This window comes from Aspergillus fumigatus, chromosome 5 (genome assembly GCF_000002655.1).
Source record: "Aspergillus fumigatus Af293 chromosome 5, whole genome shotgun sequence".
NCBI lineage: Eukaryota > Fungi > Ascomycota > Eurotiomycetes > Eurotiales > Aspergillaceae > Aspergillus > Aspergillus fumigatus.
This window is the reverse complement of record NC_007198.1, coordinates 2,492,380-2,507,244: the sequence shown is the minus strand read 5'-3', so window position 1 is coordinate 2,507,244 and position 14,865 is coordinate 2,492,380. Positions and strand designations below refer to the sequence as shown.

The 14,865-nt window shown below is 48.9% G+C and overlaps 6 protein-coding genes across 6 annotated transcripts; 5 read left to right on the top strand and 1 right to left on the bottom strand.

Annotated features, from left to right (window-relative positions):
* Positions 1-131: 131 nt before the first annotated feature.
* AFUA_5G09700 (DUF5321 domain-containing protein) lies at positions 132-840 on the top strand (the record flags this gene model as incomplete). Its single annotated transcript, XM_748576.1, has 2 exons — positions 132-570; positions 635-840. 2 exons carry the CDS (start codon positions 132-134, stop codon positions 838-840), a joined length of 645 nt encoding a protein of 214 aa, XP_753669.1.
* Positions 841-1,424: 584 nt separating this feature from the next.
* On the top strand, positions 1,425-4,354 carry AFUA_5G09690 (uncharacterized protein; the record flags this gene model as incomplete). Its single annotated transcript, XM_748577.1, has 2 exons — positions 1,425-1,517; positions 4,196-4,354. The coding sequence occupies 2 exons, from the start codon at positions 1,425-1,427 to the stop codon at positions 4,352-4,354; spliced, it is 252 nt and encodes an 83-aa protein (XP_753670.1).
* Positions 4,355-4,375: 21 nt separating this feature from the next.
* AFUA_5G09680 (uncharacterized protein) lies at positions 4,376-5,434 on the top strand. The gene is made up of 3 exons (XM_077804822.1): positions 4,376-4,532; positions 4,593-4,683; positions 4,861-5,434. Exons 1-3 carry the CDS (start codon positions 4,493-4,495, stop codon positions 5,294-5,296), a joined length of 567 nt encoding a protein of 188 aa, XP_077660958.1. The 5' UTR covers positions 4,376-4,492; the 3' UTR covers positions 5,297-5,434.
* Positions 5,435-8,698: 3,264 nt separating this feature from the next.
* AFUA_5G09670 (mitochondrial 54S ribosomal protein mL57) lies at positions 8,699-10,175 on the top strand. Its single transcript, XM_748579.2, has 3 exons — positions 8,699-9,175; positions 9,248-9,480; positions 9,570-10,175. Exons 1-3 carry the CDS (start codon positions 8,785-8,787, stop codon positions 9,723-9,725), a joined length of 780 nt encoding a protein of 259 aa, XP_753672.1. The 5' UTR covers positions 8,699-8,784; the 3' UTR covers positions 9,726-10,175.
* Positions 10,176-10,351: 176 nt separating this feature from the next.
* On the top strand, positions 10,352-12,389 carry AFUA_5G09660 (AP-1 complex subunit mu; the record flags this gene model as incomplete). The annotated part of the gene is made up of 6 exons (XM_748580.2): positions 10,352-10,627; positions 10,699-10,827; positions 11,019-11,248; positions 11,320-11,809; positions 11,871-12,242; positions 12,309-12,389. Exons 1-6 carry the CDS (start codon positions 10,589-10,591, stop codon positions 12,387-12,389), a joined length of 1,341 nt encoding a protein of 446 aa, XP_753673.1. The 5' UTR covers positions 10,352-10,588.
* A 538-nt stretch (positions 12,390-12,927) lies between these two features.
* Positions 12,928-14,007, bottom strand: AFUA_5G09650 (Rag GTPase GTR1; the record flags this gene model as incomplete). Its single annotated transcript, XM_748581.1, has 2 exons — positions 12,928-13,744; positions 13,814-14,007. 2 exons carry the CDS (start codon positions 14,005-14,007, stop codon positions 12,928-12,930), a joined length of 1,011 nt encoding a protein of 336 aa, XP_753674.1.
* Positions 14,008-14,865: the final 858 nt, after the last annotated feature.

Below are 14,865 nucleotides of genomic sequence, written 5' to 3'. Positions count from 1 at the left end.
CACACTACTCCCACGGAGGCATAGCGCCGTCGGTTCCCCGACTCTCCGGCCCAAAGGCCTTTTTGGTCGATCTTGACTTCGTAGTTCAAGTGTTGCGGCCAAGAAAATAAATTCTAGCAGACATCTTCAACATGTCTACAACTCGTCTTTGCCATATAGTCCGTGGTCTACCGCGCCCCCGACCGCTCCGGAGACTTCGCTTCCAAGTTTCACAGCAATATTGCCAGTATTCCACTTCGGGACATATGCCAAAGATTGCTCAACCATCATTATGGCAATCCATGATCCCCAAGTTCATTCGAAATCGGCGCGCCAAAGCGGAAACTTCTCCTACTAAATCGAAAGAATGGAATCCCGCTAGTTTTTACATTATCATATTCATCTTGATCGGGTCGCAAGCCATCCGAATGATTGCTTTGAAGAACGAATATAATGCATATACTCGATCAACTGACGCGAAGATTCGACTCCTTCGGGAGGTGATTGAGAAAGTGCAAAGAGGGGAGAAGGTGGATGTAGAGAAATTGCTCGGCACCGGAGACGAGGCAAAGGAGAGAGAATGGGAAGAAGGTGTGGATCTATGGCCACGTCTAAGATGGCTTTTATGAGGACTAACAGTTCTCTCGTCCTACAGTTCTTCGCGAGATCGAGGAGGAAGATTCTCTCTGGCATCGGAAGAACCCAAGCTCGGAATCTAATCATCCAGTGACACCTGACCCAGAGCAGAAACAGCAAGTCGAGAAGTCCCGATTCAAGGATCCTGTCGTTCCTGCTGAAGGGGTGTCAACCCAGGAGCCACCAAAGGATGGAGCTGCACGACGCAGATTGAACTTTTTCTAGCCTGATTGATTGTGCAGACCTTCCACGCAAACTCAATACCTCACTTTCTTCGTTACAAGTGCCGGCCCTTCAAAGAGTCGAGTTTGTTTCCATGAAGCTTCGCGGCGACGCTCATGGTGCAAAAACGAGCTTTGCTGAGTCTAAAAAGCTGAAACCTTCTGGTTCGTGCCATCTTTTTGTTGATCTAGTCGAAATTACTCCTCTTGTCTTCTTCTTTGATACCCAAATATTTTCAAGGCTGCAGATAATTGCACAGACTTTTTTTTTACTTTTCCTGTACAAATGTTGATTTACGTGTATGAATTGGTTTTGCCATCTTTATTATTCTCCGCCTCCCAGTCGATGGCCGGTTCGTTTGCAGCTCAGGTTTACTTTCGTATCTAACCCATGTTGAATCTCATGAGCTGCACAAGTTTATCTTGCATGTCGCAGAAGATATTGATTGCCTGCAGTGGTGTCAGTCAACCAGTCTTTCCCACGTTTGTGTCAACCTTCATCCAAACTTGCCTGTGTGAGTTTCTCTTCGCTTGCTCCATGCAAGTCCCGCGTGAAGGCAATCCTGTAAGCGGATTCGTCGTTGACAAATGACTCTTGCGCCACAGAGATTGCTGGTGGAACATCAGAGTCAAAGAGAGACTCCGTATGAGGTACAGAGCTGGGTTGCGAAAGCTGTTGCAGTAGGTATGGCGCGATTGTGATATGGTCGACCCCTGCCAGAGCATATATCTCGTCTGTGGATGTCAAGCTAGCTGGCAAGACCTTTGTTTTTGCGTTGATGGACTTGTAATGCTTCTGAATAGAAACGCAAAGAGGCAAGAGCTTGTTTGGATCCGTGAATCTGGCGATCTGTCAGTGCAACCTTGCTCAGATCAAGTCAGGCAATTCGCTGGAGATGTCATTCTCACCCTGGTTCGAAGTGGACCTTTAATTGGTTGACATAAGGGGCTATATACGTGCACCCAACCTCCGCGGCTAAGATGGCCTGGGACATTGTGAAGAGCGTCGTGGCTAGCGTTCGCACCCCGGCCATCTCAAGAGCTCGGCAAGCCATCATACCCTCCCATGTACTCGGAATTTTGATGCAGATACGAGATTGCTCAAAACCTGGTTGCAGGTGTTGGAAGAGCTGGACAATTCCTGTGGCAGGAATGGCTTCGTTAGCGGAATTCCGGCAGAGAAACTGCTGACATACTCAAAGCGTTCACAATTGTACTTTCCGTGGAGTAAGAGTGGTACGGGTTCGTCTGAACATGAACATGTCCACGGATATGAGGAGCTATTTTCAAGGCTAATCTAACCATCTATACAATCATTGTCAGCTACTTAGCCCCTTTAGTACTATAGCAAGACTGTACCTACCGCAATCTCAACTGCCAACTCCTCCAGCGTGACGCCAGTGAATCTAGGTAAAAGATCTTTCGCGTCTGAGATAGAGGTGCGGATTAATCCGAGGTGTTCTGGCTTCGACAGTTCGCCGTATGCAATAGCCTTCATTGCAAATTTCCATATCAGCTCATACTCCTGATAATTTGTGAAGATGGACCATGACAAGTGCAACCAACCTGGTTTGAAGTACAGTCTTGGAACGGACCAAAGTCTCTGGCAACTGGTTATTTGTTAATAGACTGCTCTGCAACCGAGTTAAGCATCGCACTGGGGCAGTCTGATATATGTACCTTGTTCATCCATTGTGTCGCAGTCGACGATGGTTCTACTACGGAGAACATCTAAGCCAGTCTGCATTGTAGTCATCTTGTTGATGTACAGTGGAAATAGAGAAGGGTGCTAGGCTAGAGTAGGACGTTGAGAGTTTACGATGCCTTCAGTTTCGGGAGTATCGAAATGAGGAGAATGCCTGTAGATTATATAGAAAATGGGGTCCTACGAAGCTTCCCCTCATGACAAACAACTCCTAACAACTCAGAACAAAGGAAAGTTATCCGATCAACTCAGCTTTCTACTAAGTTCGCGCATGACTTCGGACCGAAGAACATCGCTTCAAAAATGTCCGAAGTTGTACCTATTGAGGGGTTTGTCGCGCAAGCTTTAAACCGACTGGCCTACAAACATCGGTTGCTCCACAGGAAAGTCACGCAGTTTGCTGAAGAATCCCCAGCCAACTTGAGTAATCGGCATAATGATCCTATGTTGGACTGTCACGTGAGTCTAGCCTCTACACAGTAGACTATCTACCTCGCGGCAGTGTCTTTCATGGTTGAATGACTTAAACCAAATAGTCTCCCTTTTCGGATACACACAAACCTACCTTAGTCCATCATTCCTCCGCACTGTAGCTACTATAAAACTCTTCCCTTCGATAAGAAACAACTCGTACGAGGAGCAGTGAAGGACTGTATAAATTATCCCGGATGCGCCTATCCTGTTCCCAACGAATTTCCCTCCAAAATGATGCTGACGCGATGAGATCCCGGCCAGCTCTCTCTTGGAATTTGTGCAGATAGCCTACGACGATGGGGACAGAGATAGCCTGAAAGACTTCAGCAACAGGGCCCATGGGTGGACACAGAAGGTCATGTACTCGTCCACGTCATATCGTAGATGAGAGTACGCTCCGAGGGCCAACTACACGTCCAGGACTTGGGTAGAAGGCGCAGATAAAGGTAACAATCACGGATGGCAGTCACTCAGACAACAAAGGAGTGGCATCATTCGCGACATTTGCTGGAACTAGGGACCATCAGTCTCTTTAACCTCATATGTCGGATAGCAGTCTCCCGTCTATCTACCTCATAGGGCTGCGGAATATTAAGCACCTAAAGATTGAAGGCCAGGTGAACTAATCATGCCATGAAACTTGCCAATTGGCGTTGATTAACGCAATGACATGGAACGAAATCGGCGCTTGACCAGCAGTAACGCTGACCGAGCAAAGTTGAAGTATACTAGGGGGCGACATGCCTTGGGGCGTTCATCGTGGAACATCCCATCAGATCAAGACAAATAAAAGCATGACCGTAATTCAGCCAGATGCTTGCTCGAATCGTCGGTTCTCACAGCCGAGCTATACAGCCGCTAAATAATGTAGATATATCTGCTGAATTGACGTAGGAAGGTCGCCGCCAGTATCACTACTCCATGCTTTCTGAGAATTTAGGCAAATCCACACTACGCGAGAGTATTATGTAACCCTGATATGAAACCCTTTAGTCTCATGGGCAGAGAAGAATGGGCGATTAACGACGGGACGAATATCTCCTTCTCAGGTATCTCGTAAATAACCTCTGCGGTCGCGACAGAAAGCCGAAACCAGTGAGATTCAGCTTGGCACGTCAACATCATTCCTGGTGGTAGATGACGTGGGCTGAGACCCTTGAGAAGAAGAGGGAAAAGAAAGAAAGACGATGGGCAATTCGCAAACAAAAGGGAAGCACGGAAGCTGCGAGCGATGGTGGAATGGAAGAAGAATCTTCCGCGTGGTAATACGGTCGGAATGATTGGCTGGATTGGGCACAGTGTGGCCGAATCCCGTGACTTAAGCCTTGCCCGAGGTTGACTATCCCGTGATTCCGAACCGCTACGAGAAGGTCCGACCCTCAAGGTCGAGAGGTTCTCCTAGACGACGACGACGACGGCCAGCGTCTTGCCTGAGTTTGATTATTTGCAATCTTGAATTGAGACCCTTTCCTTCACTATGATCTCTCAGAAGGTTGCTCAGCAATCGCTGCGGCGGCGTATGTACAGCCCAGCCTGTTGCTTAATTTGCTTGTCGAGGCTCACTAACAATCCTGCAGTTGCCGTCCAGCAGCCCTACGCCATGCGGTGGTCTTTGATGAACTCTGCTTCTCCTGCCGCTGTTGCTATGGGAAGGAATGTACAGAAGAGGTGAGCCAGCCCACAATATCGTTGTTCATATTATGCGTTTTGGGTTGTTCCGCACCAATACTTCCGTTGCAACATTGGCTGCTACGTCATGCGACAATCTTGAATATACCTTCAACCCGTTACAACAGAACGAACATAATGGAAGATAAATTGACTAGTACTGATGCGTATGACCAGACACGCTGCTTCCACCACATCTCAAGCTGATGCCTCCAAAATCCTCGCCCAACAGCGCTTGAATCGCCCCGTTTCCCCTCACCTCTCCATCTACCGTCCCCAGATCACCTGGATTGGCTCTAGCGCTCACCGTATCACCGGCATTGCTCTTTCTGGCTCCTTGTACCTTTTCGCAACCGCATACCTCGCCGCGCCTCTGTTCGGTTGGCACCTTGAATCTGCCTCCATCGCTGCCGCTTTTGGCGCTCTTCCCATTGCTGCCAAGGTTCTCATCAAGGGTACCGCTGCCTTTCCTTTCGTCTACCACTGCTTGAACGGCGTGCGTCACTTGGTCTGGGATCTTGGCCGTGGAATTTCCAATCAGCAGGTTATCAAGTCTGGCTGGACTGTGGTGGGCCTGACTGTGGTTAGCGCGCTCACTCTTGCTTTGCTGTGATTTTTATTGTGTTACATACCTTTAAGTTGTTGTTTTCTGAAAAATTGCTTTCTCGTACAATATATGACATTGTTCAAATGATTATTGATATCTGAGATACTCTCTTGGTCTACTATCCCCTACATGCCTGATACACCACATGGGGGGATATTGAGGAAACTACCGCTGTAGGATCTTTTCAGAGACAAGCCATTCTGCTTGGTGATGACCGGCCTGTGCCTTTTACCAATGGGGATCAGCAGGCTCAGATCATGAGAAGTTTGGTGATGTATTTGCCGGCCGACTGATTTGATTACAGGTGATGGTGTCCAAGGTGCCCAGAATGATATGGAATTACAACATGCAGTCTCTATCTTTCCTCTCTGATCAAGCGTTCTCAAGAAATAATCTATGGATTTCGCATGTCATCATGCAAGTCTAGTCAAAATAAGGATTCTTCCTAATGCCTCCTCGCGCGACCTTCCGTTTCCGCTCAAGGGATCATAATGAAATGCTTCGGAAGTTCTTGAGATCATGTCAGCCTTTGCCGCTCGGGCTATTACTTATCTTCATTGCATGGAGTGCTATGAAAGGAGTTTTCGAGGCATGGTTGGCTTACCTATTGTTGTATATCATCCCAGACTAAGGTCGACAGCCAAGCCGACTCAAAAACTCTCGAACTTACGCAGGGCTTGGAGGAGGATTGGGCGGAAACGGTGTCGGTGATGGTGGATCTTGAACTGAAAAGCTTCGTATCGAGTACCTCGCAGCGGTATCAAGTTGATTTCGAAAGCTCCGATTCGCTAAAGGCCCGAAATTCGCAATGAGGGGGTTGCCGGGTTTTCGCTGAACGGCCATCTTTGAGGACGATTATGGATCTCCGCTTGGCTATGTGAAGCTTGAAGAGGCAACAAGAAGCTATGGGCGGGACACGACTGAAGAGGAAATTCTTTCTCAGAGCTCATGTGTTGCGAAACTTCCTTCGACTGGACTTTGACCTCTTGAGAATTGCTGAAGCTCATCATCGGTAACCAGGCAAGTCTCGCTTTTTAATACTCCATACTACTGCGGCCACTTGACGGCTACGAATGTGTTCTCCTTACCAGGTTAGGTTGTACACCGCCATCTCGCTGGTGATCAGACTTGCGGGAAGAGGCCGCTTGGATCTGGCAGTTCGGAAGTTCTACTGGATATGTACTTGCTTGTCTTCATCTGAGCTTGGGAATCTAGAAGCTTCCTCATTTATCTCTGCAAAGGCCCGAGGGAGCCAAATCTGTTAGACAGCTTGCCCACATTCCATCATCTTCGTCCCTCATAGCTTCCGCTGGCGAGCAACTGCAGAGCTTCGGCGCTACCAGAAGATGCTCAACTCCATCGCAATTGTCAAAGCGCACTCTTGCTTCTCCGAACCATGACAATCCCAGGATGCAGATCCCGACTTTGCAGTGACACCAGCGGATTTGGGGATATGGATCGTCGCGGCTTGTTGCAGTAACGCATTTTGAGCCAAACGTTATCAATCAGATCAACACCGAGGCTCTGATTGAACAAACTGGGGCGATGGAACTGCTTCTGGAAGCACCTTACCCCGATGAAGAAGTTCCCCATCCAGATGTCTGAGTAGGCCCGAGATCGGCCACTCTGCTTGGCTAAAGAATACTAGTATCGAGTTCTACTGGGCAAGAGAATGTAGAGCCAGTCTGCCCCTGCCAGGATCGATCGTTATCTAGATCTAGCGTCTGGGGCAAACAAACCGTCTGCTGGGCCTCTTTTTTTCAACAAGAATACATCATTAGCATCATTCCTTGATGATCGCGATATCTCGCTGTCAGGCTCCGGAGCAAGCTCAGAGTAACAACTTCCCAAGTGGAAATGGTGGTGTTCTGGGAGTACGAATGAGTTACTGCGCAACTCAAAACACATGAATCACAGCAAGATCACTACATCTGAGCACGTGGACAAGTTCCATTCTCCCTGGGGTCACACCCGTCAGAAAGAAATCTCAGCAAAACCGGCGAGAAAAATGGTCTCGCGACCAAGCAGTCTCTGTCCAGCAACAAGAGGCGAGTTGGATCCTTGCCTTCACTGATACCATTTTACAATTAGAGACAGCACACCGATCTGTTGGCAATAGCTGGTTGGATGATTGCTGAAGATTTGCCCTTAAGGTGAGGTTTTGTCGCACAGCATTGGTGTGGGAAGGCTGAGTTCCGGGTTCTCATACTCCGCTGCGAAAAGGGCCATTTACAGGAAGCCATCTCCTAACCCAGTCGACGAGTTCCGCTAACTACCTTACCTCTTGCAAGTCAATTCACCAGAGATCACGACATGTTAGCTCATTCATCAAGCTGGATGTCACAAGCTTATTCCAGCTTTGCAGTGTGACCAAGCAATGATGTTCCGGAAGAGCGTTTAGTTCCCGTATGGCTGCGAGTCAGCTTCCGAAGGTCCTGCTTGACTTGCGAGTGCAGTGTGACCCGTATCAAATGCGCCGGGTAATTTGAAGTGCTTACTTGGGTACCTACCTTACTCTTTGTCCGTTGAATGCTTACCGCTCTTTTACCCTACATTGACGCTTTCTACCGATACTTCACTGCATAGGAGCCAGGAGGAATCACTGACTGGCTGGCATGATATACTTTTTATAAGGGCTTCACCTATTTTTGTGATCTAGCAATAGAAGCATCTCCAAGCAGGATCTGGCTTACAGCGAGTCTCTTAAGGACAAAAAGAGCCATCTTATGAAGCTGGACTTCCTGAGTCAATCTTATTCTAAGCTAGACATTTGGAGCCAGGGCCTAATTGTCAGCAACGATCTCTAAGTCATTTCACATGGGAGAACCATAACTTTGCTTCGTGAAGGGTCCCATTGAACCTGTAAGATGAGATTGAACAAACTTGGACATGTACGGAGGCCTGTCGAAGCAAGACACACTGTTTAGTAGTGGACCCTCAGTATCGTAGTGAAGGATTTCTTCGGCATTCTGCTTGCTTTCCTAATCAAGCGTACTTTCAAGCGCTTCACAAATGCCGAGTTGAGCGATGAGAGAACGGCGGCGCGATCACAAACTCGTCTTCTGAGCTGCCAATACCCTTTTGACTGAATTACGGGGGTACGTTCTATGGACTACTACTTGGATGTCGAACTAGGTTAGCTTCTCATTTACGGCTGCGCTTGTCCAGGAGGAAGCTGCGCAAATTCGTGAACTTGTGTTTAAGTGCATCATTTCATATCTCTATAACAATAGTTCAAAGCAAGACGAATGCACCGAGGAAGTTGGGATAGCATTGGGTGGTTTGAACTGAAGATCCGATAACTCTTTACTGAAGATCCGATAACTCTTTACTGACCCTACCCACGCTATCCATTTCAGGACTAGCGCCGCATCTCCGAATTCTTCCATCTGCAACTCCTACTTTTCTTGGATTATCGCTACAAAAAGAACCGGACAGGTTGATTGCTACATTTTACAGTTTCCACAACCCGGGGACTTCATTTTGCGGGGACAATGGCATCTTTGACATCCGTCCGAGCGGCCAGGACCGCTCTTTGCTCTACATGTCGCTTCGCCTGTCCCAGCACGACCGCTGGACGTGTTACAGTCATCGCCAGGCGCGGTTTGTCGACAGCAACCGAGCAAGCACCGGCCGACGTTGCCAATAAGCCGCGATGGTCCTATACCCCTCCAAGTGCAAAGGCTCCGTTTAGTCTCCGATTCAACTCCAAGAGACGGGAATATCCCGTCAACTCGGACCCGAAAACTCTCGACCAATTCTACATTCGCATGCTGGGCGCCGATGGCGACAAGGTTCTCTCGGAGGAGGTGAAGTGGCTGGCTGTGACACATAAGAGCTTTGATCAAGGACGAAGAGGCTTCAATGATCGTTTGGCCTTCCTGGGTGCGCATACTGGATTCCCATCCGTTGGATGAGACGGTAGTTCGCAAGAGACTAATTCTGCTGTTGCAATAGGGAAACGGATTGTGCAATTACAGGCCTCTCTGGCTTTAGTGCAGAACCCCGGAAATGCCAGCAGCTCTACCACTCCAGATTCCTTCGGTCGCGAGCCCTTTGCCCACCCGGCCTTGGAAGGCCTAAAGAACCTCTCGGCCAGCACGAAGAGCATCCTCACAAGCAAGCCGAAGCTTGCAGAGCTCGCGCAGAAGTATGAGTTACAGAAGGTCCTGAGGTGGAGTCCTCGAAAGGTGAGATTGGTGCCTCTTACAGTTTTTGCTCATATTCGCCCTTCCAAGTGATTGACCGCGTACCTGCTGACACGGGCTATTTCTTCCAGCCAAACAACCTCGCCAGCTCTGGAATCGAACTTGTGCTTGCCCATACCATGTATGCAATTATCGGTGCTATTGCCCTTGAGAGGGGCGGACACGTCGCCAACAAGGTGGCACGAGAGCGGGTATTAGAACCTCTGGGTCTTAAGACGACAGCTTAAAATCGGGATTTCGTTACTGGGAAATGGCCGCAGGAGCATTATCAGGGCGTTGTTTCCTTTTGTTTTCCTTTCTGTCTCCGTCTCGGATGGTCATTGAATGTCATGGGGGCTCTATTTCTTCGACCGTATGTACTTTTATTATGACTTGTGTTATATCACTGCAAATACCAGAGCTCTTCGTCCTCGAATATACTTCGTTATACGAAAGATCATCCACGGAAACCATCAAGATCGATTTAAATTGCAAGGAATGTACGGTTCCTCTGACACCGCCCGAGTAACAGTAAGTAAAATACCCGGCCAGCTCTTATGGAACCCTCATTACGATTCTAGTCTTCGCACCTCTGTATCGCAAGTCAACTATGGAGGCCTGCAGACCATTGTGAACAAAATGTTACAATAGCCGCAGAAATCGCATGAAGCAATTTATGCTGCCTTGCACTGTCTATTGGGAGCGTAGAGAAGGAAAAAGAAAAGAGAAAAAAAGCAAGGTCCGTAGAGACGAAATATAAACCTTTTCCCAAGGAGCGCCGCTAAGCTTCTTCGGGACTTGGCGTGGGGCTGAGATTTGGGTTCCTGAAGATTAAGGTGTTGACGGGCTGGACTTTTGACCCCAAATGGGCATCATCTTGTCTTGCATCGATCTCCTGGCCTCGCTTTCCCTCGAATTTTGCTATCATCGGGTTCATTGTTCTGCTTGGCTGGTCCTTTATAGCTTAGCGCTTTGAAAGCGTACCCTTGACGAATCTTTGACCCCTGAGAGCAGAATGTGGCATATTGGACTCGCTGGCCTATTCAGTTGAAACCCGTTCCCACTGATTCCCTGACACTATCGCCTATCCACCACTCTCTTTGCCTGCACAATGGCGTCCGCCGTATTCTTCTTGGACCTAAAGGGCAAGGTGAGCAATGCGCCTTAGTATCCTTATTTCTCCACAGGTCTAGAACACGCAAAACTAATAAGCTCGAGTAGACCCTTTTAGCCCGCAACTACCGTGGAGACATTCCCATGTCCGCAGTCGAGAAGTTCCCCATACTCCTTAGCGAAGCCGAAGAAGAAAGCTCCGCCGTCCCTCCATGTTTCTCCCATGAAGGAATCAATGTATGTGAGACCCATGCGAAACCTGCACTGCATGGCCTTCGGAGCTTTCGCCGCTCCCCGCAACGCACCTCCTCCCCTATTCGAACCAGCTACTTTGGCTCGAGGGCACACAGGGAGTGTCGGATATGGCTGTGTTACTTTTCTGTGATTGTCTAGTGAAAAAGTGCTGAGACATGGTGACTTCGCTCTAGTATCTCTACATCCGTCACAGCAATCTCTACATCCTCGCCCTAACCAAGAGAAATACCAATGCCACCGAGATCCTCCTCTTTCTCCACAAGATTGTGGAAGTCTTTACAGAATATTTTAAGGTCCTGGAGGAAGAGAGTATTCGCGACAACTTCGTCATCATTTACGAGCTGCTGGACGAGATGATGGACTTTGGCTACCCGCAGACAACAGAGAGCAAGATCCTGCAAGAGTGAGTGGCTGGGTCAGCCGTTGTGGATTGCATAGGACCAGAAACTGATTATGTGCTGTTCCTCACCCCAGATATATAACACAAGAGTCACACAAGCTTGAGATTCAAGCCCGACCGCCTATTGCCGTCACAAATGCCGTCTCCTGGCGAAGCGAGGGCATTCGCTATCGCAAGAACGAAGTTTTCCTTGATGTTGTTGAATCTCTCAATCTCCTGGTATCGGCGTCCGGAAACGTATTGCGCTCGGAGATCCTGGGTGCTATCAAAATGAAGTGTTACCTGAGCGGTATGCCAGAGCTGCGGTTAGGTCTCAACGACAAGGTTATGTTCGAAACGACTGGCCGCGCTACACGAGGAAAGGCGGTCGAAATGGAGGATGTCAAATTCCATCAGTGTGTCCGACTTTCCAGATTTGAGAACGACCGGACTATTAGCTTTATTCCGCCGGATGGGGAGTTCGAGCTTATGAGCTACCGTCTCAACACGCAGGTCAAGCCTCTAATCTGGGTAGAGTGCCTGGTTGAATCACATTCGGGCTCCCGAATTGAATATATGTTGAAGGTAAGGGTTCCACGGAATTCAAAACGCCCTATGGGAGCATTGGACTGACTCCCTGTGAAAGGCCAAAGCACAATTCAAGCGTCGCAGCACTGCAAACAATGTAGAAATTCTCGTCCCCGTCCCAGAGGACGCAGACTCTCCCCGGTTCCGCACCAACATCGGAAGCGTCCATTACGCGCCCGAAAAATCAGCGATCATCTGGAAGATCAAGCAATTCGGTGGAGGGAAGGAGTTCCTCATGCGCGCCGAACTCGGCCTGCCATCTGTCAAGGGCGACGACGAGCACGGCGGAGGCATGACCGGAGGCTTCGGAGGCAGCATGGGCGGCACCGGGCAAGGTAAAGCCAAGCGGCCCATCAACGTCAAGTTCGAAATTCCCTATTTCACCACTAGTGGTATCCAAGTGCGGTACCTGAAGATCACAGAGCCCAAGGTATGTCCAGTTGATTCGGCACCCTGTTGGTTAGGGATCAAATGCTGATCTGATCCTTTGTTGCAGTTGCAATACCCCTCCCTTCCTTGGGTTCGATACATTACGCAGTCTGGCGATATCGCTGTCCGTATGCCCGATGTTCAATGATCTCAAGCGTCGTGTTAGCTCAAATAGACATTTTTCTTTCTTTACTGTCCCAGGCCAAGTTGTCGGGTGGCGGGTAGAGCCTGTTCCCAGTGTACAGCTGCTGCACCCTCAATAATGATTATACTCCGAACTATTTTATTTACCCCTTTAAACAGCAGGTTTCAGATGATGTTCAACCCTATTTGAGCAAGAGCTCGCGTGGCCGTATGCCAAGCCTTCGACTGGTCTCATCTGGAGGCTAAAGAGAAAAGGTATACCAATATGCAAATATGTTCGACGATAAATGTGATTTTAATTCGAGGAAGATTGGCAATTGTTCTTACGAAAGAAATGCCACGATTTGGGTATCTTATACAGAAAAGAAAACGCATCACTCTCAACCAGAACGCCGTCATCCCAGTTCTTTTGGGCATACCAGGTGTAGCTGTATTGTTCGCTTCGCAGCGCTTAGGCATGAGCCAGATTTGGGCTTGATCACCGTTTTCCGTATCAGAAGCTACAGACCTACTCTGGCTGCGTGCGGATTGAGCGTGCTAGCTCAAGCAGTGACACCATTAGCCATATTCGCTTCTGGAGGGTCCGATGCTGGGAGCGGGAACCCATCCCCGTAGCCTGCCGCCGCGGCTTTGGAGAAGCCTTCCCGGGCCAACATGGTGTTCAGGACGGCGCAGTTGTACGCTGCTTCGCCTGGCGGGACAACCATGAAGATATATGTATTGTCCGTGAAGCGGCCGAGGAAGACGTTGAACTGCGGGGTCTTGGTGTGCATGACCAGAAAACCGGCTGTGGCAGGTGTTGTGTGCGTATTACGGGCAGCGCAGTGCTTGAAAGCCTTCATGATATTTGAGAGGCGCTCGTGCCGATCATAGATGGGATTCATGTCACCGATCTCGGACGAGACAGAGGTCACGGTGAGGAAGGTCGAGCGCTCGAAGAGGATGACCTCCTCTGCATCGATTCTCTTCGCGAACGCGGTGAGAAACCGTTCGATAACGGTAAGGTTCGGGATGAGCTTATGGACGATCCCTGCCCATGCCTTGTAGAGAGACTGATCCCAGATACTGCTGCCGAAGGTATCGATTGCGAACTGTTCCGAGCGGCTCCGGATCAGCGCGGAGCGTTCCTCGTAGATTCGCTGGCGATGCTCAGCCTGGATGAGATCCATCTTGTGCACTAGGCAGAAAACATGTGCATTGGGACTGTACTCCTTCAGGGCACTGATGATGGCGTTGTATGTGTCGAGGTCGCGTTCGACTTCCCGCGATTCAATGTCGAACACATAGATCAGGACCGCGACGTCAGAAAAGATATTCCCTCGTTGCGAGGCGAGATAGGTCTCCATGAACGCATCTTGCCTGTTGACTCGTGATGTGTGCATTAGCTACCTGACCAACCTCTAAGAGCTCAGAAAGGCGCCAACTTACCCTCCACAATCCCAGAGATTGAGAGTCAAATTCCCCATGAACTTGACATGGCTGTGCTCCACATCAATGGTAGCCCCAAGCCGCCGTACATCTTTTGCGACATAGTTGCTGAATATGATGGAACGCATAGATGATTTCCCAGAACCACTCTTCCCCATCAACAGCACCTTTCTCTTCTTCTTACGTTGATCCATTCTTGATTCTTAGACTCTTCCGATGCGCTGCACTAGGTTGATACTAGTGCCCCGCAATTCACGGGTATCAAGTTTGCTTGAAGAATGGGAAACCTGCAGCGCTATCGTGTGAGGTGCGGGTTCTGTAGGCTCCTCATATACATATGTGCAACTGGACTTTGTGTACGGGATGAACGAGACAAATGGGTCTTCGGATTATCGGCTGATGGAGATGGGGGGACAGCCAGGCCTCCGTCATTGCGTCGGCGTCATTTCGTTTGGGTCAACGATGATCCGAATTAGTCACGTGCACTACATTACAGAGACCAGAGAACAGAATAAAGCGCAGTCTGTTCCTCAGGGCTTTACCGTCTAGCTTTATAGATCAGAGAACTCAACTTTTTTTCTTTTCTGTTGAATCATTGAATCGGATTCCAATCACTAGTGGAGTGATGTAGATTCCCACCTACACATTTCACCTCCACGGAATGCCCCTATTGGCGCGGGAGAAGAAAACCCTGGTTGATTTCAAGACAGACTGATGATGTTCTTTTCTCTGAACATCTCAGAAAATTCTGAGCGCCTAACTGCTCATTGCAACGGTCCTTGAAGCATCCAATTCAGTTCAATATGAAGACGGAGTAGGAAAACCAGGCAAAGGCCGTAACATCGTCAGTGCTTTTACCCATGTCCACCATGAAAAGAAAGGGCACACAAAACATAGTCATAACATGGTCAGAAATGTATCTAGACGAGAAGCAGAAATATATATAGGTAAGGTAGCTTCACCGAAGCTAATACACACATAACGGAAGTGCGTATGCACAAACAAGTCAGGGGGATAGAAGACGTAAAGCATCTGGTCAGGTCATCAAGAAG